The sequence below is a fragment of the Mesoplodon bidens genome (assembly GCF_964165515.1).
Source record: "Mesoplodon bidens genome assembly, chromosome: 3".
Lineage (NCBI taxonomy): Eukaryota > Metazoa > Chordata > Mammalia > Artiodactyla > Ziphiidae > Mesoplodon > Mesoplodon bidens.
In genome coordinates, this window is record NC_138178.1 from 18,443,213 (window position 1) to 18,467,776 (window position 24,564).

The 24,564-nt window shown below is 46.1% G+C and overlaps 1 protein-coding gene across 1 annotated transcript in view; it reads left to right on the forward strand.

Annotated features, from left to right (window-relative positions):
- The first annotated feature begins 1,035 nt into the window (after positions 1-1,035).
- CCNY (cyclin Y) overlaps positions 1,036-24,564 on the forward strand; it is a 126,671-nt gene continuing 103,142 nt past the window's right edge. The window contains exon 1 of the mRNA XM_081228739.1: positions 1,036-1,211. Within this exon, the coding sequence (XP_081084865.1) occupies positions 1,058-1,211 (154 nt within the window). The 5' untranslated portion in view covers positions 1,036-1,057. The remainder of the gene's footprint in view (positions 1,212-24,564) is intronic.

Consider the following 24,564-nt stretch of genomic DNA (forward strand, 5'->3'; position numbering starts at 1 on the left):
TTCCTCATACGGAAAATGGGTTGCGCCAGGTTTCTCCTGTTCAAAGCATTCTGTCCCCGCATCTCCCCTCAGCACGCCTGCCCTGGCCACCTGGAAAGGGTGGGAGGGTTGTTTCTGCCGCCTTACTTTGTCCCCCCGACAGGCGAGGGTGCAGCGATGCACTGGGGGCGGCGGGGCGAGGACCACCCTCCAGAGTCCCCACACGCAAGGCCCACGACGAGGTCGGGGGAACAGGAGAGCAGGCACTACTGAACGGATCTGACGGTAACCTGCCGGGAGCGCGGCGCCGCCCGGGCCCAAGGTGCATTCCGGGCAGGCGACAGGCGGCTCAGGACAGGAGAGCGCCTCCACCCTGCCCAGCTGCCTCTCAGCGCATAAAAGAGAAAAAAAGCCCCTCACTCCGCTCCACCCCACCGTCTCCGCTCAGCCCGGAGCCGCCCCGCGGCCCCCAACCCGCAGCCCAGGCGCCGCACGCACCTCTCTTGCCCGCACCGGCCCCTGGCGACGCCGCCGCGCTGCCCGCGCCGCCCGCGCCCGCGGGAGGGCCCCCTCCTCGGTCGGGCCCCCTCCTCGGTCGCGCATCCGCTTCCAGGGCAGAGGGCGGGGCGGTGCCGGGGGGCGGGGGCACGGAGGGCGCGGGGGGCGGGGCCGGGAGGGCCGGGCCCAGAGTCTCTGCGGCCGCCCCCGCCCAGGCTCAGCGCTGCTCCTCCCCGCTGCCAGCGTTCCCGCCGTACACGGCAGCCCGCGTTCCCGCCGCCCGCGTTCGCCCCGCGTCCCCGAGTCCCCGCATCACGAGCGGCCGCGCCCCCTGAACCGGAACCGCTTGCGGCCGCCGGCGCGGAGCCGGGCCGACCGGGAAGCGGAGGCGGCTGCGCGGCACCCGCCATGGCGGCGGCGGGGTGAGCCGGGCCGGGCGGCCGCAGTCGCGCGGGCGCGGGCGCTCCTCCGCCGCGGACAGGCCGCCGGGCCGGGCGAGGGGAGCCGGGCCGCCCATGGCGAGGCCGCGCCGCCGCCGCCGCTGCTGACCCGGGGCCGCGCCGGGGCCGGGACGCCCGCCATGGGGAACACCGCCTCGTGCTGCGTGTCGTCCAGCCCCAAGCTCCGCAGGAATGCCCACTCGCGGCTGGAGTCCTGCCGGCCCGACGCCGACTTGAGCCGCGAGGACACGGGCTGCAACCTGCAGCACATCAGCGACCGGGAGAACATCGACGGTGAGGCGGGCGGGCGGGCGGGCGGGGGTCCCTCCGATCCCTCCTACGCCCCGCGCCGCCTGAGCGCGCGCCCAGCACCCCGCCCGGCGGCCGCTGCTCTTAGCCCTTCCCCGCGAGCGGGCCGGGGTCTTCGCCTCCGAGAGCGGGCCTGGGCGGGGTCCAGGCCAGGCTCCGGCCGTCTGTCCGGCGGAGCCGCCCGTCTAGTTGCGCGCAGAAGGGTGAGGCCGTCCGTCCTCCGAAAGGCGAAGGGTATGGGGACCCTGGGCAGGCCGAGGACTGGGTGCCTGGGTCAGCTGCCCGGAAACTCGCCAGTTGACCCCACTTGCTGGCTTTCAGCCCATTTCCGTAAAAAACTAACCTCCCCAAAACACCACCAAGAAAAAGCCTTTTTTGGGGGGGGGTGAGAGATTGCAGTCAGCTTCACCTGAATGCTTTAAAATTGTTTCTTTACAGTATTATCACAGTGATTTGCAGAGAGCTTTGGAATAAGTCCCCTCGTTTTTGCTTGGGGCTGAATTACAGTCCCGTGAATTTCTGATTGATTTGAATGACTTTTGATTTGGATTAGTGTTTGTAAAGGAAGTTAAAGGACTGATCGCTGCGCCTAGTAATGGTTGTTTATTTTATTGGTCTTACAGTATCTTTATTAGTACCATCTTATCAATAAGCTACGTGGTTTAATATGTACAGATGTGTAGTTTATTCATCCAGTTTATAAATTTTCACCTTAAAAATTTGAAATTGGAAATATATTTTTATGACAACTTGACTTTTTTTTTTAACCATTGAATCTTTTCACAGTTGATGTGGTTGAACTAATCTGAAAAAATTTGTTGTGTGAATAAATTGGCACAAGTCTGTCGTAATTTATTCTTGTCGCTTTTAGGATGGCGCATTCCATCTAGTGTGCAAAGCCAAATTTAAACTCTACCAAAGGGAAGAATTCTCTCATTGTTTGGCCTCATTTAATTTCTTCTAAATAGTAAATTCTTCTTTTTAGGACAACAACTTTATTAAATGAGTACCATATGTAAAAGAGACTAAAACAATGTCTGGTGTATAGTAGGCACTTAGTAAATTAGGGTTCAGTATGACATTTCTAGTGGTGTTATTTTAGACTTCCATTATGTTGACCTACTCTTTAGTTGCCGTTGAACTATAACCGTACTTTATTTTTAAATTTATGCGTTAAAAAGCATCTAGCAGGATATTAAGGTCGGTCTGTCGTGATCATTCCTATGGTCTCAAGCACCTGAAGGAAGTGGCCAGCATGTAATAAACACTAAGTATTGTGTTTGAAAGGAAGGAATGAATGATTTTGTTGTAGGAAATCATCACTTAGTCCTATATAATGTTGGATCATTGAAGATAATTTCTCCCTTATGTTGTACCCTAATATCAGGTAGAGGCATTGTGTTTTAAATAATGGATTAAAATAATACAAACAAAAGGAAGATTCTTATTTCTTAGACCCAGGCTGCACGTTATTATTGCCTATAGTAAGGAAACAGGAAAATAAAAGTAATTGTAATCAGCTATTCGGCAGTAAGGCTTAGAAGGATTTTGCCAGAAAAAAATAGAGAAGTGTTGTGTTCTTTCATTTGGAAGAAATCTCAGTTTTGGTCATCATTCGCTTTTAAGAAAACATTTGGAAGAGCAGGAGGTTTGGAGTGGTTTGAGAGACTATAGAGCAGGTTAAGAGGATTTCTAATCTGGGCTGTAGACGATTTCTAATCTGGGCTGTAGTGGCTTCTCACCCCAGAACCCAGTTGGTATGAGGCTAGTTTAAACCCAGAAATACTAATTCACTATTTAAACGATGTTCTCTCTGTCTGCCACATTCAGTCAATAATACTTGTAGTATTTACCTATTCGGCCATTCTCAACAGTTTCAGTTAGAGCAGAAATCTAGGACTGGGCTTTGGCATTAGTATGTGTAAAGCGCTCCAGGTGATTCTAAGATGCAGCCGGGTTGAAAATCGCTGGCTGGGTGAGCCTTGGAAGTGTCAGTGTTGTTCAGGGGCATTTTCCGTGGAAATTCATTCTGTCCGAGGCTGGGAGAAGAGAATAGATTTGATAAAGTTGTAGTATATAGATGTACATATATATCTGTATTTTAACTTCTGATTGTTAGGTGATTAGTAAACATGTAAAAACTGCATCTCAGGAGTTCTTGATTTTAGTAGGTAACAAAAGCTGAAGTGCCTAAGTACCATATTTCTCATACCCTGAAAGATCTTCCAGACAGCTAGTCTTGGAAGGTTCAGAGAAGTTCATGGAACTCGGTTAGGTTAGTTTCTTTAGAGTACAAAGATACGAGGTTCATGTTTTCCTGGCCCAAACACAGCAGGTAATGTTTGTAGAATTTCAGTGACTGCGTTTGGCTTCCATGACGCCCACAGGCAACTTGCCTGCCTTTGTATTTAGTGTATCTTAGTGTTAGGTTATTCCTATTTTAGAAATTTATATTAGACTCATCAGTTACCCAGGTATTACTCCTGTTAAAATTACTGTGAGATTGAGAAAAAACAAAAACACTTAGCAACAGTGATGGTAATAAGTACACCCCTTACATATTGCTTACTCTGTGCTGGATGCTGCTTTAATGCTCGACATCAGCTCATTTGTTCAGTCGTCACAATAACCCTGGGGGTGATTTTATCCTTACTTTAAGACCAAGAAATGAGGCAGAGAGGAGAAATGACGTGCCCAAAGTTATGGAGCCAGTAAATGACTAGTGGAAACTTTCCATTGTTGTTTGACTAGCTATCAAATATTAACTAAATATTAACTAGTGTGGGGTTGCCTTCTGGGGTAGGCTGTGTGTCACTGCGTGGTATCCATGGTTTCTCTGGGAAGGACCTCCTCCATCTGTTACATGCCGGACTTAGCAGATTAGATTATTTTTGTGGGAGGAGAAGAAGAGGAATGGACTAAAGAGAATTTAAAATTCGGTGAGACCAAATAAATCAGGATAATTGTTAACATCTGTACCAGAGTGTCAGTTTAGGTGGACAAACTCAAACCTTGAAATGATTGGGAGCCACTTCATCCAGGGATCAGCTGTCATCCTTGACAATCCAATAGCTCCCTCATCTCACGTCCAGTCTGCTAGGAAGGCACGACTCTCTGTCTTCAAAATATATCCAGAGTCTGACTGCCTCTTAAAACCTCTCCTGCTGTTGCAATCTAAGCAGCCTGACTGGTCTCCCTGCTTCTCCCCTTAACCACCACAGTCTGTTCTCAACACTGCAGCTGTGCTGAGATCCTTTTCAGAACTTTAACACATCACTCCTCCGCTCAAAAACCTGCAGCGACTCCTTATGTCACGTGGAGTAGAAGCCTCACAGTGAACTTGACAGTGGAGTCCTTCCAGTGGACTCCAAGGCCCTTTGTGATCTGCCTGCCCTCCTCAAGCACTAGTAGCTCTTTCTAGCCACACTGGCCTCCTTCAGTGCTGTTCCTGGAACACACCAGACATGCTGTCGCTCCAGGACCTCTGCTCTGTCCTTCTGCCTGGAATGCTCTTCTGCATGTGTTCTCTTGGCCAGCGCCCCCTCACCTGCAGTCTTAGTTCAAACCTCACTTTTTCAGTGAGGCCTTCCCAATCACCCCACTTTAACATTCCTCTGGTCACGCCATCAACAATCCTAATATACGTTTTGGGCACTATGATTTCTTAATTGCATGTCACCTGTAGTACACTGTACACACATATGTATGTATTGTAATAATATTTCTACTCTAGCATATAAGCTCTGCTCGAACTTTTTTGTTCATTGATGTAAACTTAGTGCTTACAGTAGTGCCTGATACCTTGAAGAACCGCTTTAAATATTTGTTGAATGAATGAGTGAAACCAGCCACTGAAGGACATCAGAGTCAGAGCATCAGTGTGTGTATTTATTGAGTGAGAGGAAGCAGAAGGAAGTAGGGAATGAATGAATAAGACTTGTAATAATGAAAGCAGAGTGGATGTGAAACTTTTTGGTTGGTTTGCGTTTTAACCTGAGAGGTAAGCAGATAAGGTGATATCCTGAAAATGAAACTGCAGAAAGATTTCAAAGCATGACAAAAGAAAAAAACACACCCAAACTGAAAGGAAACCAGTGGCTGGTGGAAATCTGTTTAACAGCATGATATGTTTAGTTTTATTTCAGATGTCTCTTCAGATGAATGGCTTTAGCTGTGGTCTCACGTCCTTAAGGATCAAAATGAGACTAAAATGCTTATAAATCAAAAAACACTAGATAAACAAATGTGATTATGAACATAGCCATTCATATGACTTTCTTGGATTAAACGTGAAATGTGTTCTGGGATATATGGCACTGGTATCTGAACCTCCCGTGGCCAGGGAAGCTGGAAGCTTGAGGCGCTCCCCCAGGAACGGCAGGGTAGCTGGGGAAGCCCACTGCTGTAAGGCTGGGGCGGCAAGGGAGCTGGTAACAGACCTAAGTGCCTGTTTGGAGCAGGAGCTTGGACTCCTGCCCTTGGTTTCCGCACTGTCTGCAGCCTATGGAAATTGATCTCTTCTGCGTTCTTTTTCTCGAGTCTCGGTCCCACTTTAACCTTTCCAGCCTGATGGGCAAAACCATGCCTGTAGACTTTGCTTCCAGGCTAAAATTTATTAGCTATGCTGCCTGCGAGGTTTGTGAAGATGCTCCGACCGAGTGTGGGCTGACTGCATACAGTGGTGGCTCCATGGAGCAACGATTGTGGCCCCCTGACCTCCACTCCACTCACTTATTTTCCTTCCTGATTTAGAATCAGGGAGTCATTTGCTCCCATCCCCTCACTTTACGGATGAGGAAGCTGAATCTTGGAAGATGCAGTCTCTTGCGCAGGTCATGCAGATCCTGGAAGAAGGTAGTGAATCTCTTCACATCTTTCTCCTCATTTTACAGGAGAGGTAATCGAGCCTTAAAAGTTAAGAAATTTGCTCAAGTTTCCACAGCTAGTTAGTGGCAGAGTTGGGGTCCAATTTATCCTTACTTGCTAGAGCGTCACACCTCAACTACCCTGTGATAGCTACTTAGGGAGGGAGTTATCTGTGCCTGGCCCACGCCTGTCTTGTTTTCAGAGGTTCAGTTGTTGCCTGTGTGCTTTTGGCTAGCAATACTTTGCAAATAGGATTTTTACTTTTATGCTCCTTTTAGGGAGGAGTGAAGATTAAATAATTTTTTGGAATTGTAGATTTTCTCACCCTTTTCTACGAAGCTGATTGTTTCTGTCATCTTAAGGAGATGAATTGCTTTCACATTTCTGGCTAGATGAAACTAACAACACAAAGATAAAATCCAAGGCTTCCCTGGTGGCGCAGTGGTTAAGAATCCTCCTGCCAGTGCAGGGAACAAGGGTTCAAGCCCTGGTCCAGGAAGATCCCACATGCTGCGGAGCAACTAGACCCGTGCTCCACAACTACTGAGCCTGTGCTCTAGAGCCCGCAAGCCACAACTACTGAAGCCTCTGCGCCTAGAGCCTGTGCCCTGAAACAAGAGAAGTTACTGCAGTGAGAAGCCCACGCACTGCAACCAAGAGCAGCCCCCGCTCGTCACAACTAGAGAAAGCCCGCGCACAGCAACGAAGACCCAACGCAGCCCCAAAATAAAATAAATTTATAAAAAAAAAATACTGCCTTCACATATGACCCAAGGGACCTAAAATAAGACTAAAATGCTTAATAAACCAGAAAGTACTAGATGCACGTATGTCATTATGAACATGGCGCTCATGTTGGTTTTCTTGGATTAAATACGCAGTGTGCTGCAAGGGCTACAGCAACCTGTGTTTGGACTTTGCATAGCCGGAGAAGGCAGAAGCCGAGGGCCTCATCCGACCAACATGTCAGGCATTCAGGGTAGTACCGGAAGGATAAGTGGAATTTTAGAGCTGGGTGGGATGAGGTTATGCAGAGCTCTGTGACCTTTGAGTGGGAGCTTGATGGCAGTAGAATTTGGAATAGAAATCATCCTCTTTCTAGCATTTATTGCCCTTCTGGGTTGCATCTTTCCAAAGTCATACCATGATGCCACGCAGTGAAAGTGGGATGAGTATTTGAGACAGCTTCCCCGACTCCTGGGGATGCCCGGCCCCCCAGCCAGCCAGCTGGTTGGCTGGCTGCCCGCGGAACCGGGTTCCTGGGAGCGTCAGCCTGTGCCCTGACAGAGAGGGTAAGGCCAGGGATTTAAAAAAAAAAAAAATTCTTCAAAGAATAATGTTTTTGAGGCATGCATACAGGTGCTTTATTATATTAAAATACTGCTTTAAATAAAGAGGAATTGATGGGCTGAAAAATAAGCTTAGGAAGGCCCTGAGTGAGTTTTTTGGGGCGGTTTGTGCCCATCTTTTTCATGGAAGAATCTGACTGGCTGGGTCCACAGCTGCATAGAGGTCGGAGGAGACCTCGCCCTCTGTTCCCTTTCTCAGCTGCTTGTGCTGCTCTTAGCTGTTGCGTATGGCTCCCTTCCTTTACTTCTTCTGGGGCTTCTTTTCCTCTCTGCCAGCTTGGAAAAAGGGGTGTGCTGAAGCTAAAATCAAGTGTGGTTGGTCTGACAGCTGACAAATTGGCAGGCTCCTCAGTCGGCAAGATTTTGCCTAGAAAGTCTCATGGTGACTCTGAGAAGAGAGATCATCTCAGGGACGGTCAGTGCCAAATTGCTACATTTTGGGCTTCTCTGTTGCCTTGCTGGGGAGGTTACACTTAAATACTGGAGTGGAAAACCTTGAAATCCTTCATTCTTCGCCTTTGTTAGAATATTGACATTCTGTACAACAGTTTTGACTTTGTAAAGAAACTTTTTTTTTAAAATTTGTTTTTCATATGGCTCAAAAATTGGACTGAAAGGGAGTTCTAAAATATTTGGGCAATGGTAACGTCTCTGGGATAAGTGTCTAGTCTCTTCTGGTTCTCCTACTTTGATTAAAAAAAAATTTCAATCTGATTTCATTATTTGATAGACACATTACCTAACATATGTAATTTTAATTCCTGGGTCATTCTTTTGTGGTCTTTGTCTCCTACTCGGGCTGTATAGTGGGGGCTCATTGGGTGTGATAGATGTGAGTGCCATGCTCAGCAGAGATGTACCAGCCTCCGCAGACATGTCAGCTGGCTCCTGGTACTGAGAGAAATACAGCTGGAGTACACTAAAGATAATTGTTAGCAACTGCAATTACATCCTTGCCAGACTGCTTCGTGAGCTTTACAGAAATCTTAGTTGGATGGTGAAATGCAAGTCACTTCTATTTTGGACACCTCCGATTATAGACCTTGTGTCTCTGAGGAGGATGAATAGGAAATACTCGGCATGGGAGTTCACATGTAATGTAGCTGTGTGTTGCAACACTGTGTAGTGTTTGAAACATTTTGTAAGCAGGTTTTCTTATGGATGGATGATTCTGTTCCTGGTGGGGAAAGAGAAGCTATTAAAGATATTGTGATTATATTTGATAAACTCTTGTCTCACTCTGCAAATTTAGCATTAATCAGGGGAATTAGTGCATGGATGGATAGGTTAAGAGGTCTGTCCTTCACCTCAAGAAAAGGTTTCACTCCACATTTAGAATTCTGTCCAGGAATGAACCTTGACTTAGGATACTAGTTGATGACAGCTATTGAATTAAGTGTAATCACAATTGTCCTTTGAACTATCTCTGGTTTTTAGTTGTAGATCTAGATTTTGTATAGTTGCTTACAAGTCCAGGTTTTAGGGCTCCCTGTGTGTCCTGCCGAAATCTAGGATGAGAGTCGAAGTTGTGATGCTGTGTTTAAATTCAGCTTCAAAAATTTCAAACTCACACATTCATCAAGCAGTACTTTCATTTATAGTGAGCATTACTTTCGTCAGTGTATGTGGATAATCTTTTTTTTCCCCTCAAGCTGTGTGTAAGTGATGGGCCCTTATTTTAACGTGTAGCTCTTGTTACTCCTTTGCTCGAAAGACATTGGTAAACAGGGTCTCTTCAGAATTGGAGATTGCCTTCTGTCTTCGAGAGCTAAAGGCAGAATTGGAGATTGCCTTCTGTCTTCGAGAGCTAAAGGCAATGAAGAGGGACGTATTATTGTTCATTCACTTTAATGTTAGCATACATTTGACTCTTTTCTATAGATAAATCTAATGTCTGATTTTCTGTGTCTTGCATTTTGTCGGAAGTCTGGAGGTAGCATAGCAAAGCTGCCTTTCAGAAGTGTGACTTGAAGTATCAACCGCACAGCCCTGAACTGGAGGAGGAGAGCACGGGTCCTTGCTGTGCACGCCGTTCTCTTCCGTGGGGGCTGGTGCTTCTGTCTGAGCCAGGTGCAGGCCCCGTGCGCTGTGTAGCGTCTCCTCCGCAGCGGGAGGGACGCTGCTTAGTCGCTGGCTTTGCAGCTGTCGGTGGCCCCTGGGTTTGGGGAGTGCAGGATGTGAACAGAGCGTGTGCGGAGGGGCTGCGGCGGCCTCGAGGAGGTGGGGGTGGGGGTGGGGACGACCCTGTGCAAGACCCCCGGGCGGGCACAGCCCCACGAGTGGTCAGTGCCTTTGCTTCTGGGCCACGTTGGGTGCCTCGCGCCCTTGAGAATGACGGGCTGGACGGCGCGTGGGGCTGTCGTTTTCAGGGTCAGTGGGGATGGCCTGCTGGGGAGAGGCCCTGTGGGCTTCCGGTGTGGAACCAGGAGACACTGGATGACTGGACCTCATGATCGTCTCTCATTTAACCAAGAATGTTCTGGAAGGAGCCTTTGTTGAAGCCTAAATTGGGTTTTTCGAAAATGGAAGTTATTCTTGTGTCTGGGGTAAAAGGCACTGTGACAGGAACAGAGGGAAGGATGGAGGGAGTCGAGGACGGAGTGTGAGGACAAGACATGAGTGGGTGGAGCCGGGTGAGCATGGACCGCAGCCTGCGAGGGGACAGCGCTGTCTCCCCTTTGTCTCGGTTGTGCACGTTTGTCACTGTCACACATCTGAGGCCACGGGCAGGCATGCCAGGCTCCAGGGGCACCGTGTGAACAACCCTGCTGTTTCCCCACAGGGCTGCTTTCTGTGCTCATTTGGACTCCTTAGGACGGGCACGTGCTCTGAGGTGGGGCTCCTCGTGGTACTGTGGACAGAAACATGTGCCCTTGGCTGAGCTGATGGGACCATGGCGTTCTGGGTGCACCTGGAAGGTGTGTGATTCCTTTGCTCAAATTAAAAAGTCATGCGTTTGTCTTCCATACGCCTCCTTTTTTTTTCCCCTTTCTTTTTTCCCCTTTTAGTGCAATACTGAGAGGCGTGGTACATTTTTCTTCTTTTAGCCAGCAGTTTTATTTTTTACTTCAACTTTAAAATCAGCTAGTTTTTTGTGTGGGTTTTTCATATTTTATTAGTACTCACAGTGGGCTTTCCTTTGAGAGTCTGTTTTGAGGAGGAATATAAAGATGGTCTCTTTGAGTTGGTAAAGCTCTGATGTGTTTTCTGACGTTGCTTTGGCTTGGTTGAGTGCTTAGTGCAGTTTTGTATTTTTGTGTATTCTTTTCAAATCTCATCACTGCAGCTGGGTGACCTGGCTTCCTGAGGCAGGCGGTGGGTGAACAGAAAGGGTGTTTGATTCAGGGTCTGGTATTCAAGTTCATGCTTAATAGAAAACTTGGGGGGAAACCCCTCTGGGTGTCATATCTGTGTTGCACTGTTATGCTCTTAAGGAAAAAAGTTTGGGGATGAGCAGGTCATTTGATTTCAAGACTTGATTTGATTTGAGGTTTAGAAATTCAAGTCTTGATTTGTAGCTTGCCTAGGTGAAGAAAGCTCCAAAAAATGTGGTGATGTTGTATTCCTGACAATTAAACCTCGCCTCTATGAATATTTGAACCCAAAATGTCAGCCCCTTAGTTGTAAAATTTCCTATAAAGATAGAAATGGAAGTGGCTCCTGAAGCTGAAGATGTTCCTCCAGAGCCTGAGGGTTGAAGGTGCACAGTCAACGACTGCGGTGCCCATGTAGCACAGATCGCTGGTTAGGAAGCGTCCCCGTTGTCAAGGTGCAGCCTTTGATTAGCGAGGTGGTCAGCAGCCTTGCTGCGGAGCTCAGGGAAGCCGGCTGCCTGGGCCTTGACGGCAGGATTAAAAAGGCTCCCGGCAGAAAGGTGGGAGGACTGAGCGGCTGGGGCTGGCACTGCTTCTGGGGCTGCCTGTCCACGTGCGCGCAGAGCCCTGTAGCAGCACTGCTTGGGGTTACAAGGATGAGCCCCTCCTGGTCCGCGTAGCACATCTGGACGTGACACGGAGATGAGCCATGCAGAGGCAGCCAGACCTTGGTCATTTTCCCTCTGTTCCTTCTGTATCCTGAGACCTTCTGAAGTGACCTTCAGTATTGTTTTTAGAGTGAATCTGAAGTTTTACCAGGCCCAGTATATGCCCGTGTGCATGAAATAAGAGGTCTTTCAGGGAAGGAAGGTCTGGCCTTACCCAGGCGAAGTGTGTCAGCTCTTTCAGCTGCTTTCGTGGGCAGGCTGTCTAGAGAATCTGTTTGCACAAGAAGAAATATGGCAAAATGTCTTCTGTACCACTTAAGGTAGGGGTGCTTAGCAGTTCTTGGGGACCAGTAATGTAACTTGAGACAGAAGATTATGATTATAGCATATTTTAAGTACTTTTGTTTTAACCATATAAAACAAAACCATGGGACACGATGAACAGAAGTGCTTCTTATTAGGTGCCCTTACGAGACCTCTTTTGGTGAACAGGTAACCAGTATATAAAGGGGTATCCAATATGAATTTGAATCCTGTTCTCTTAGTAAACAGCAGTGCTCCTCTTGAATGTCTTCAGCCCAACAGTTTTTAGGGCCATTGCTCGTTATATGCTTTGGCCAGGTAGGCGTGATCACTGATACCTGCATTGGCCATGTTGTTTGGTTTGCTCCTGAGGGTGTACGTAATTTACCTGATTTTCAGGTATTATTATTATTATTATTATTATTTTTTGTGTGTGGTACGCGGGCCTCTCACTGTTGTGGCCTCTCCCGTTGTGGAGCACAGGCTCCGGACGTGCAGGCTCAGCGGCCATGGCTCACGGGCCCAGCCGCTCCGCGGCATGTGGGATCCTCCCAGACCGGGGCATGAACCCGTGTCCCCTGCATCGGCAGGCGGACTCTCAACCACTGCGCCACCAGGGAAGCCCTCAGGTATTATTATAAGACACTTGGGGTATGATGTCTTGGCCTTCATTTCACTTGTTTTGTTCCAGGAAGTCTGCCTAGAATATAGCGTTCCCAGTACTGTTTTTATTTGAAATGCCGGTTATTGCTGAGGGTGGGATCAGTTTGTAGGATGACTGTGGCTGCAAAACTAATCACAAAGCATTTTTTTTTTTTTTTTTCCTTTTTTCCCCCAGAGTTCAGAAGTGGTGACAGTTGTTTAGTTTGGAATTCTCATTATAGATAAAAGAGGCCACATAAGCAGAATGCTAGCGCTGTGAGGAGCTAGACAAGCTGAGAAGTTAGGGGGGCTTCCTTTCCTTTTAAACTAACATGTCTAGCAAGTGGTAAATTCCTTGTGAGAAGTATTTCTAGAATGTGTTGTCTTCAGCCATGGAGAAGCAGGAGTTGGAGAGAAAATGGAATTCAGCAGCAAGTGTTGGCCGAGAGACGTCTGTTTTCCATCACTTAAAGGGGGAACTCGTGGTGCCTGTGATGACTGGGCTCAGAGCCCTGGCCACCTCGGGCAGTGCGATGCTGGCATTTTGCATACGAGCGGGAATTTGATGTCCCCTGTTGGAGGTTAAGGTTCAGTTCTGCTACCGGTCAACAGATACTGGTCAATCCAAGTACTAATCAGTTCCAGGCTCCCCACTGGATGCTGGGAATGCGAAGATCAATGTAGCTCGGACTTTGCCCTTAAAGACCTAATGATCCTTTAAGGGAGACAGATATGCAGATAAGTGATTACAATACCATATACAGAGGTAGAAGGGAGGCTGAAATGATGATCTCTGTCCTAGGTGGTGAGGGGATGTGGTCAGGGAAGGCTTTGCCAAGACAGCCTGGTGTCGAGGGCAGGAGGAGTGGGAGTGGGGAAGGGGCAGGAAAGGGTGCAGGGAAACTGCTTCAGAAAGATCCTGCGTGCGTTGGGGCATAACTTGTTTTTTTTAGAGGTTTTTTTTTTAAATTAATTAATTTATTTTTGGCTGCGTTGGGTCTTTGTTGCTGGGCGTAGGCTTTCTCTAGTTATGAAGAGCAGGGACTACTCTTCGTTGCAGTGCGTGGGCTTCTCATTGCGGTGGCTTCTCTTGCTGCAGAGCACGGGCTCTAGGTGCACGGGCTTCAGTAGTTGCAGCACGCTGGCTCAGTAGTTGTGGCTCGTGGGCTCTAGGGCGCAGGCTCAGTAGTTGTGGCGTGCGGGCTCAGTTGCTCCGCAGCATGTGGGATCTTCCCGGACCAGGGATCGAACCCATGACCCCTGCATTGGCAGGCAGATTCTTAACCACTGCGCCACCAGGGAAGTCCCCATAACTTCGTTTTGAAGTCAGTAGGTAATGTTGAACTTATCAGTGGCTTAGTTCCCAAACATCTTATTTAATGAATTATGCTCCTTAGGGGGAGCATATAATTATGCTCCTTGTTCTAAGAGATTTCATAATGGATGGATGTGCATTGGAGAGCAGTTTCTTAAGTATTTTGCATATACTCTGGATTCTGGGAAATGATTACTAAAAGTTGTAACGTGGAAGACAGAATAATGTCTTGAGAACTGTAAAAGCAATGTGCTGTTTTTGTTGGGTATGAGACATGAGCCTTCGTAGAATCACTGAGCGTTCATACCATCAAGTACCACCGAGATCCTCACCCTTCAGGTCAGGCAGCCAAGCTGCTGGGAGGGCTGCTCCCCAGCGTCACACGGCTCGTTCCGGGTGGCGTGCAGGCGGGAGCAAGTCTCCTGATGGGGGTCAGGGCCTTTCACAGTGGTTCTCGCCACAAGGTTAAATATTCCCCAAAGGAGATTAACCTTTTTTTTTTTTTTTTTTTGGGCTGCGCTGGCTCTTCGTTGTGGCGTGTGGGCTAATCAGGCTGTGTAACAAACTACCCCCAAATTTAGTAGCTTAGAACAACAGTATTCATCATCTCTCAGTGTCTGTGAGTCGGGACTCGGGCACATCTTAGCTCAAGGTCTCTGGTAGAATTGCAGTCGAGCTGTCAGCTGGGGCCGTGGTCCTCTTAGGGCTCAGAAGCAGCAGAAGAGAATCTCCTTCCAAGGCCTCAGGTGCTCGCTGGCTTCTGGCTTCAGACATCAGTTCCTTGCCTTGCCAGTCTCTCCAGGGGCAGCTCCCACCATGGCAGCTGGCTTCCCCTAGAGCAAGTGATCTGGGAGGGCAAGAGAGACCCCTAGGGTAGGAGCCTACCTTCTGTACCTGAGTTAGAAATGGCATTCCATCATTGCTCAAGTCCGGCCCACACCCAAGGGGACAGTGTTACATAAGAGTGAATACCTAGAGGTGTTTGGGGGAGCTATATTGGAGGCTGCTTACTGCAGGCATTAAGCAAGATTCTTTTGCTTGTATGTAACGGTAGTCCACTAAGACTGCTTGAGCAAAATGGGTGGGGAGTGCAGGAGGGAAGAGTTATTGCAAGTACGTGAAGATATTTCATGGAAAGCAAGGGCCAGGAGCATACCTGAGTCTCATAGGGAACTGGAGTTGGGAGTTGGACAGCCTGTAGGAACAGAGGCAGCTGTCTCTTCAGTATTTTACTTTTAAATTCTCTTGTCAGGCTTAGTTGGTCTTATCTTTCTCCATGTCTCAAATTTATTTTTCTGTCAATTTTTATTCTCTCTGTAAAATTCCTTCCTTCCTTCCTTCCTCTCTCCCTCCCTCCCTCTTTTCTTCCCTCTCTCCCTCCCTCCCTCCCTCTCTCCCTCTCTCTCTCCCTCCCTCCCTCCCTCCCTCTCTCCCTCCCTCTCTTCCTCAATTCTAAGACCACAAAAGACTGACTAGAATCTCAGTGTTCCAGTTTCCCAGGAGAAAGGATTGCATGCACTCCACCCAGCTAAATGGGGTGGCTTCCCCTGTGAGAGGTGTCCAGTCAGCTGTGGTGGGTGAAGGTCAAGGTGGGGATCTGGATGTGACTACAGAAGCTTTACCTCTGTTGTTATGGATGTGGATAAAAGGGTGGGGTTGCAGGGGGTGGTGAATGGTTGGGGGAAGCACATTTCAGAGAAGGGCATTTGGAAATAATTTTATCAGATATGTATTTTTAAAATCCATGTTTCAGTTTTCCCTAGTAGGAAAAGGAATTCCCTAGTAGACCTAAAATGAATGAATTTGGGTAAAACTCAAGTTAGGGATAAGTTTTGCAAATAGTTTGGAAAAGAGGGACCTTAGCAGAAAAGCATGGTTATCTCTATTAAGAAATTTTAAAAGAAGTCTTTGAGACATCTGTTAATTTGAAAGCTGGGAAACTTACTGGTTACTAAAATTACTGTTTCTCTTTTTTGCTCTTTCTGAGCTTGCCCCTTATAAATTCCAGGTTTATCCACTTTTAAAAAATGCTCTTACGCTGTGAACATCTGTCAGCTTTCCTATCTTAAATTTTTTTTTTAGCAGTTTATGTAACTTGAATTGAAATAAGCATTTTTGTTCTGTTCTAAAACTGCCCACTTAAGTGTCTTCATAACACTGTTTTTGGCTTTAATTGATTTCAATAAATTATAAAGGTGCACAGAAGGTTTTTATTGACATTTTTGCACACTTTGACTTAGCCGTAAGAAATTTTGTGTTATAAAGATAGGAACTGAAAGCCTTTCCCAGAGGTATCTTTCTTTTTGCTTTGTAGACAAGTTGATTGGTTGGTTTTGAGTTTTGTTTTGGAGTTTGATTTGAACAGTCCAGTAGGGGCAGCAATTAAAGCAGATTAATATGCGGTGAATACTCAGCTTGTACATTTTAGGATGTTGCTCTGTTGGTTAAAAATTGAAACTGGCAGAATGGTCTCTGGGAATTCTAAGCCCTTACAGGTCCCTGAGTGGGGGGAGCCGGCAAGTGGCGTTGGCACAGGTGGGTGTGGAGACCCAGAGGGTGTTCTGAGCGTTTCAGAGTCTGCTGATTTTTGCGAGGTTTGCCGGTTGGTGCTCCTTTGGAAAAGTCAGCTCCCACTATTTACCCTAATACATTCCTCACACAGTACTCCATTATTGTAGATGTAGATTTGGTAATGACGCTATTTCCTGTTAGAATCTGGTAGGGAAAAAGACTGTCGACTGCAGTTGCAGAGTCTCTGGGATGATGCAGCAAGTTTCTCCAGCTTCTTCTTGTTAGTTGCTTCTTATGATCCATTCTCTTCAATCTGTTATTTCTTATAATCTAGTCTCTCTCCCCTTTACACACGTGGAGTTGATCTTGTCCCTCTGCTTACAGCCCCACTTGGCCCCAGTTGGGTTCGCTCAGACACAATCTTCCCGCGCCCCTGCCTGTGCACAGACCTCTTTCCTCATCTAGCGACTCCTCTGTGCTTCTCAGACTGCCAAGCCTGCCCCTGTCTCAGGGCTGTGCATCCTTTATTCCTCCTGCCTTGCGTGCTCTTCCCAGGCTGGCTCCTGGGCAGGAGTGCAAGCGGAGAGGGGAGCCTTCTGCCACGACCCAACCCCAGCCCCAGCCCCATCGCTCTCTGTCACTTTACCTTGTTTGCCTATTTGTTATGTGTCCTCCCGCCATCCTCCGCCTGCCAGAATGTAAACTCCAGGAGGGTAGGGACTCTGTCCATCTTGATCCCCATTACCTAGAAGAGCACTTGGCACATAGAAGGTGCTCAGTAAGTATTAGAACAGTAGAGATAGTGCATTCATTTCACATCTAATAAACGTTTTGTGGTTCTTGACCTTGGTATTTTTAAAGAGCACAGGCCAGTTATTTTAAAATTACCGCTTAGTTTGGGTTTGTCTGATGTTTTCTCTTGATTTGCTTCAGGTTCTGCATTTTCAGCAGGAATATCGCAGAGGTGGCGCATCACATACAGGGGCACACGTGTCCTGTTCATCCCAGGGCTGCTGATGTTGACTTTATACTCGATTAAGGGGTGGTACCATCTGGGTTTCTTCAGCAAACTGTAGCTTTAATTAATAGTAGTAATTTGTGGGGAGCTTGAGACTATGTAAATGCCCCGTTTCTGATCAGTTTTTTCTCGTGAGCTTCAGTGTCCATTGGTGACTTAGGTCCTCCCGTGTTTTGGGTGGGCATCTGATGTGCGGGCGAGCTCTTCCTTCTCATTTATAGATTTGCCAGTTTGGAGTCATGGATTCTTATTTTATTCAGTGAGTTGCAATATGTTCTTCTTATTTTTTGTTGTTGCTCAGATTGTCCCAGATTTGGTTGGTGGGAGCCTCTTCAAACTGCACACTGGTTTCTTTATCAGCTCTGTCCTTTTGCTATGTCCTCCTCATTCCTTGGACACTTCCTTAATTTCTCGCAGGATATTTGCCTTTTAGAAATCATTTTTCTCTTGGTTTGGAAAACGTTTTCCCCCTTAAGAAATATGGATGCAATATTTTCCTTTACAGAACATCACAGTAACGTCAGTAGCCAATCTCAGTGCCTGAAGATGTGGCCTTAAGCAAGTCTCTCTTTTTGTACGCTCACATGATTTTGCTTGCTGGTTCTGTGAAATCAGAGCACGGCAGGTTATCTACCGGTAGCTCAGGGACAAGATAGTCGAGTGAGATGTTGACAGTATTTATTGAGTACTGCCAACGTGTAAAGCCTTCTACCTGGAGCTGGGAAAACTGAAGACAAGCGCCCGCTCTTCTCCCTGGGGTAGAGGGTTTAGTGGAGGAAGACGAGACTGTCTGTGCGTAAGAACAAGTGAGGTCGGAAAGGCGGACTTCGGTAACTAACAGTCCTCTTCACCGGCTCCCACACAGAGGACAAGGCAAGGCCAAGGCCTGACCCATTTGACCTGTAAAGATAAGACAAATCATTTTCAGATTTAGATGGTAGATTACCCATACAGACAAAGGAGCTGGCGTCCCCAAATCCTTGTGAACCACACACCAGAAAGGGTGACACTGAAATAAAAGGGACCAGTGACTGTGTGAGTTGCAGGCATCCCGCTGCTGTGAAGCCGAATCTGTGTGGGTTTATGTTCTGGACGTCTACTCAGAGCAGGGTGGTGTGTGTGGAAGGCCCCATACTTCACCAGAACCCGGGAGGCAATCAGAGAGGGCGGGAGGCCGATGGGAGTTGGCCTCTGCCATGGTCTGAGAGTTTGTGTCTCCCCAGAATCCACATGTTGGAATCCTCATGGCCATTGTGTTGGTATTCAAGTAGGGCCTTTGGGAGTGCTTGAGTTGTGAGGGTGGAGCCTTATAAAAGAGACTTCAGAGCGCTCCCTTGCCGGTCAGAAGCCTGCACGCCAGAAGAGGGCCCTCACCCCTCCGTGCTGGCACCCTGATCTTGGACTTCCAGCCTCCAAAACTGAGAAATCAATTTCTGATGTCTATAAGCCATCCAGGTTGTGGTATTCTGTTACAGCAGCCGGAACAGACTAAGATAGCCTCCTGGTGCCCCTCAGGCCCTCCTCTCGTGTTCTGGGAGGGGCATGAGGTGCTTCTCCAGGACAGATCTGCTTCCGGGGCTGTGTAGGGGAGGGTGAGGTTTCTGGGGCACCGTGGCGGAGCCGTTCTTCTTCACTTTCCACTTGTAACATGGTTGACACCTCCACGCGGAGATGTCATATGGCCTCTGACGGTCACTGACCTGGTTGTTCCACTGCTCCCTTGTCCTGATCCACCTGGCTACACATCTGTTCTGTGATTAGCTCTTGTGTGCATCAGGCTGTTCTTGGGACCTTTTTTTCTGTCCAGTATACTCTTTATATCCAACCTAAACCCCTAGATGGCATTTGTTTGAGAATCCTAGGTCAGGCTGTCCTGAGTGCCGCGTTTAGGAGCATCTGGTTTTGGGTCGTAGGCTCAGCTGGTCAGAGTGGCCCAGGAAGATGAATATGTTGGAGCTGTGGGAGCTAGATGTGAACAGGAAAAGACTGGAGCCAGTGGGCAGTCTGAGGTGGGATGGGGGTCTTGGAAAGAAAGTTATGGACGCACCCTGCTGCCACACCCCCCAGCCCCAGAGAGCCTTTGAGTCCCTCAGAGCACCCACCCCGCCCACCGGAGAGAATGAATGGAGCAGCCTTGGAATTCAGGATCCTAGGAGACGCCAGGATGCTGTGTTGGTGAATGGAAACTGGAGAAGGAGGAGGAAGAATTGGCTTTGAGGAAGGAGAGGGTAGACTTTGGGGGCATAGACAGGTTTTACACAGTCTCTCTCAGTGTTAAGTGATAATTAGTTTTTACAAAATTCATTTTAATATATTCCTGTTAAGAATGTAATTTTCTAGGTCTAGTGATGTGAAAGGATCTGAATGTTCTCATCCTCAAAGAAATGATGAAAGGATCCAGACTTCTAGTCGTTTTACTTGATGAAAATGTGCGTTTACAGCAGCTCTCGGTGATTTGGGATTCTTTGATCTCGTTTCTCATATGACTTCTGGTCTTTTAGCCCCTCACCCATAATTCAAAATAGAGGAGGCAAGTAGGGATGAAATTCAAGTATTCAGATTTAACTAAAGGTTCTTTTGATTATTCCTTTAAGTTATTCAAGCTAGCATGACGCAAAGTTGACTGAATTTTACATCCTGTTTGTTCCACATATAATTAGATGTACCGAAAGATTGCTTTCTGACCACCAGACATAAGTTTTTAAGTTGGTTCAATATAATGTTATGCATTTAACTAATTTAAAAATATGACGTGGTAGCGTGGTCAGATGTACCATTAGGGTGATTTTTTTAATTAAAGTATAATTCTTCTCTGCTGGCGCAGTGGTTAAGAATCAGCCTGCCAATGCAGGGGACATGGGTTCGATCCCTGGTCCAGGAAGGTCCCACATGCTGCAGAGCAGCTAATCCCGTGTGTCACAACTACTGAGCCTGCACTCTAGGGCCTGCGTGCCGCAACTACTGAGCCCACACTCTAGAGCCTGCGTGCCACAACTACTGAAGCCCATGTGCCTGGAGCCCGTGCTCCGCAACAAGAGAAGCCCCCACAATGAGAAGCCTGCGCACCACAACGAAGAGTAGCCCCCGCTCACCGCAACTAGAGAAAGCCCATGCGTAGCAACAAAGACCCAACACAGCCAAAAAAAAAAAAGTATAATTGACTTACAATATTACATTAGTTTCAGGTGTACAGCATAGTGATTCAATATTTCTTTATATCATAAGACAATCACCACAATAAGTGTAGTTACCATCTGTTACCATACAGAGATATTCCAATAATATTGAGTATATTCTCTGTGCTGTGTATTACATCCTTATGACTTATTTTGTAACTGGAAGTTGTATTTCTTAATCTTCCTCACCTATTTCACTCATCCCCCCACTCCCCTCCCTCTGACAATCATCTGTTTATTCTCTGTATCTATGAGTCTGTTTCTGTTTTGTTTTATGTGTTCATTTGTTTTGTTTTTTGATTCCCCATAGAAGTGAAATCATATGGTACTTGTCTTTCTCTGTCTGACTCATTTCACTTAGCATAATCCCCTCAAGGTCCATCCATGTTGTCACAAATGGCAAGATTTCATTCTTCTTTATGGCTAATACTCTAATTGTGTAAAAATACCACATCTTCTTTATCCATTCATCTGTTGATGGACACATAGGTTGTTTCCATGTCTCGGCTATTGTAAATAATGCTGCTATGAATATGGGAGTGCAGACAGACATAGTGTTTTTGTTTTCTATGGTATATACCCAGAAGTAGAATTGCTGGACAAGTGGTAGTTCTATTTTTAATTTTTTGAGGAACCTCCATGCTGTTTTTCATGGTGGCTGCAACAGTTTACATTCCCACCAACAGTATACCAAGGGTTTCCTTTTCTCCACACATTAGGATCATGTTTGAAGGTGTGTTCATAGTAGTGTAGAATATCAAGAGACGACATATTTCTGAAGAGTTTTGAATTCTTAGTGAAAGTCAGCTTTAATAGGAGCACTACCTACATTAATATGCTTACTAGACATTTTACCTCTGAGAATTGTATGTTTTTATGCTTCATTTGTTCCAGCTACTGTGTGTGTTTTTTCAAAACTTTGGGTTCTTTATATGATTTGCCTGTTAACTCTTATAACTTTTGAACTTTTAAAAGCCGTCTTCTTTTACAAATTGAGGACTTTACCAAAGCAAAAGCTGTACAGATTTGATTTGGGGAATGGTCCTAAGTTAGAATTGGGCCCTAATTGTCAAAATGTGGACATTTTCTGAGCTCTCCTAGTGCTCATTTAAGTTCAAGACCACCTTGTATATGCTTTTGAAACGAGCCAATTAGCATATGTTTAACGATCAGTCAATTTGAACAAATGTGTTTTGTAACATGTTGATCTTTGAACATTAGTGCTCTGGGAGGTGGAAAATTCTAAGTGCACGTGAGAGATTTTTACCACTGGGTTACATACTTAACAGTCAGTTCTATCTCAGACTTGCCTAGTAGTGTTCGTTGAGCTGGTGAGGTTTATGGAATATAAGTAAGACAGGTTATCTTTTTCCCTGGAGGACATTTGAGAGCAGGAGTAACATAAATTTGATACTCAGCTAGAAAAGAAAAGAAAAAAAATATACATATTTATGTTTAAATGGTCCTCGTGATATAAAGACTTGTGTAGCAAAGAGTGGTTGCCTTATTTTTACTGCAGCCTTGTATCTTAAAATCAAACCAAAACCTAGATTTAGTTCTTTTATGCTTAACAAGTGAGGAGACATTTCTGTGCTTCCTACCACCAGTTGAAAAATGTTGAACTTCAAAAATAAAAAGTCACAGACGAATTCTCCCTCATTTGTATGCTGTTACTGTCAAGATATTGGATTACCTAATGCAAATCAAGATTTTTTGGTTAACTTCTCTGGATTTGAGGTTGTCAGTTCTCTTTTGCCCCTACGAATCTTTGTACGCTTAAAAACGGCCAGTTAAGGGGTCTTCCCTGGTGGCAACTAAGTCTGTGTGCCACAACTACTGAGCCTGCACTCTAGAGCCTGTGAGCCACAACTACCGAAGCCTGCGCGCCTAGAGCCAGAACTCCTCAACAAGAGAAGCCACCGCAATGAAAAGCCCACGCACCGCAACAAGGAGCAGCCCCAACTACTACTCTAGTTTCCTGCCGCAACTAGAGAAAGCCCGCGCGCGGCAATGAAGACCCAACGCAGCCAAAAATAAATAAATTAAAAAAAAAAAAAAAGAAATGGCCAGTTAAGTATATATAATACTAGGTTAAAAAAATAAAAAAGGGGCTTCCCTGGTGGCGCAGTGGTTGGGGGTCTGCCTGCCAATGCAGGGGACGCGGGTTCGTGCCTCGGTCTGGGAGGATCCCACATGCCGTGGAGCGTCTGGGCCCGTTAGCCATGGCCGCTGGGCCTGCGCATCTGGAGCCTGTGCTCCGCAACGGGAGAGGCCACAGCAGTGAGAGGCCCACGTACCACAAAAAAATTTAAAAAAATAAAAATAAAAAAATAAAGATTATTAATCTAAATAAAATCTTTAATTGAAAGTATTGTACCAATGTTGATTTCTTAGTTTTTAAAACTGTGTATATAAGGTGTTATAACTTTGGGGGAAGCTGGACAAAGGGTATATAGGAACTCTGAATGATTTTTATAATTCTTCTGTAATCTGAAAATAATTTCAAAATAAAATGTTAAAAAATGACTAATTTATCAGCTGAAAAATTATTAGTGTATTCCAAAACCAGATAGAAGTTGTTTGTCTGCTGCGGGTTGATTCCTTGTTTATGTTCATTAACCTGAAAAATTGAGAGTTGAACTATCTCAGGAGGATGAAAATGCTGCGCTCATGTGTTCAGTGAGTGCAGACTTGTTCCTTCTCCTCTTCTGTGTTATGTATCTATATGTGTAGATGCACAGATATCAGTTTGCATACACATATGCAGTAAGTGCATTTAAAGAAGGCACTGGTTTTACAAAAAGATTATAGAATTTCATTTTAGCTTGTTACACCTTTGTTTTCTTGGCGGGATGGGGGCAATCATTTGCCTTTTATTTTGCAAAAAGCAGCATATGATTTGGGGCATCATGTGTAAGTTGAGTGATCAAGCAGTTTAATAATGATTTGGATCTAAATTTAAAAAATGAGATTTGTTTTTGAAATGAACTGGTTCTGAATTGATTTCTAAGGAACAGCCATGAAGTTTCTTTGTTCAGTGGTCTTATCTTTGGACTAAGTTTAATTTGTAGCTTTCAGCTTCAAAGGCTGTCACTTAGATATATACTGTTATAAATTGTTGGTGACATCCCTATTAATAGATGAAAGGACCAATGGTTTTTCAGCAGTTGCTGTGTGGGCCATGCTGTTGCTTAGTGTGGACACTGACCTGGAAGCTTGGGCTGTGCTTTTTTATTAGTCAAACCCCACTTTATCCTCTTTGCCTACCCTTTTCCTTTTGTTCTAAAGCTTTCTCTGGTGATGGAAAGGTTCCATATCTGTGCTGTCCAGTATGGTGGTCACCAGACACATGTGGCTACTGAGCACCTGAAATGTGGCTGGTGTGACTGAGGAACTGAGCTTTACATTTTATCTAATTGTGGAGAGTTTTACCATGGATAGCCACTTGTGGCTAGTAGCTGCCATAGCTCGTTCCTTAATACTACCTTGAATGCCAATTTAAGTGTAAAGGGACTGGACGCAGACATTCAGTTCTCCATTGTTCAATATAAAATCTCCATTAAAGCAACACAGAAACCATGTTGACTCTGCTTTTGCTTTAGGGCTACCTTAGTGAGAGGCACCTTTTGGGTACCTTTTTTGCTTGCGGGATCTTAGTTCCCCGACCAGGGATGGAACCCTGGCCTGGCAGTAAAAGCTCTGAGTCCTAACCACTGAACTGCCAGGCATTCCCCTTGGGTACCATTTTAAAACATAATTTTTTTTCACATAAACTTTTCTATGTCAGTAAGGATACTTTTATCTCGTCATTTTTAATCACTATTGTAGTGTTCTGTTTTATGGCTCTGCCATCACTTACTTACCTCTTATTTATCCTTTTTAAAATATTACATACAATTTTTATGTTACATGCAGTTCTTAGAAGACTGATTAATGTCCATTGTTTTGTGGGGGTACATCTTTGCTTTGGTCCTCAGGAAATTCCAAGGAGTAGAATTTCGCAGTCAAAGCGTAGGTGTGTATTAGAGTTTTGTTTTGTTTGGTATTTACTGCCAAAGTGCCCCTGATGCCGCCGCTTCTCCTCGCCAACGCCCCCTCCCCCGCCCAACAAGTTTGCACCCAGTTTACTCTCTAAACTGGCATTTGTGGAAGGTTGTTCATCAGAGTGAAACACAT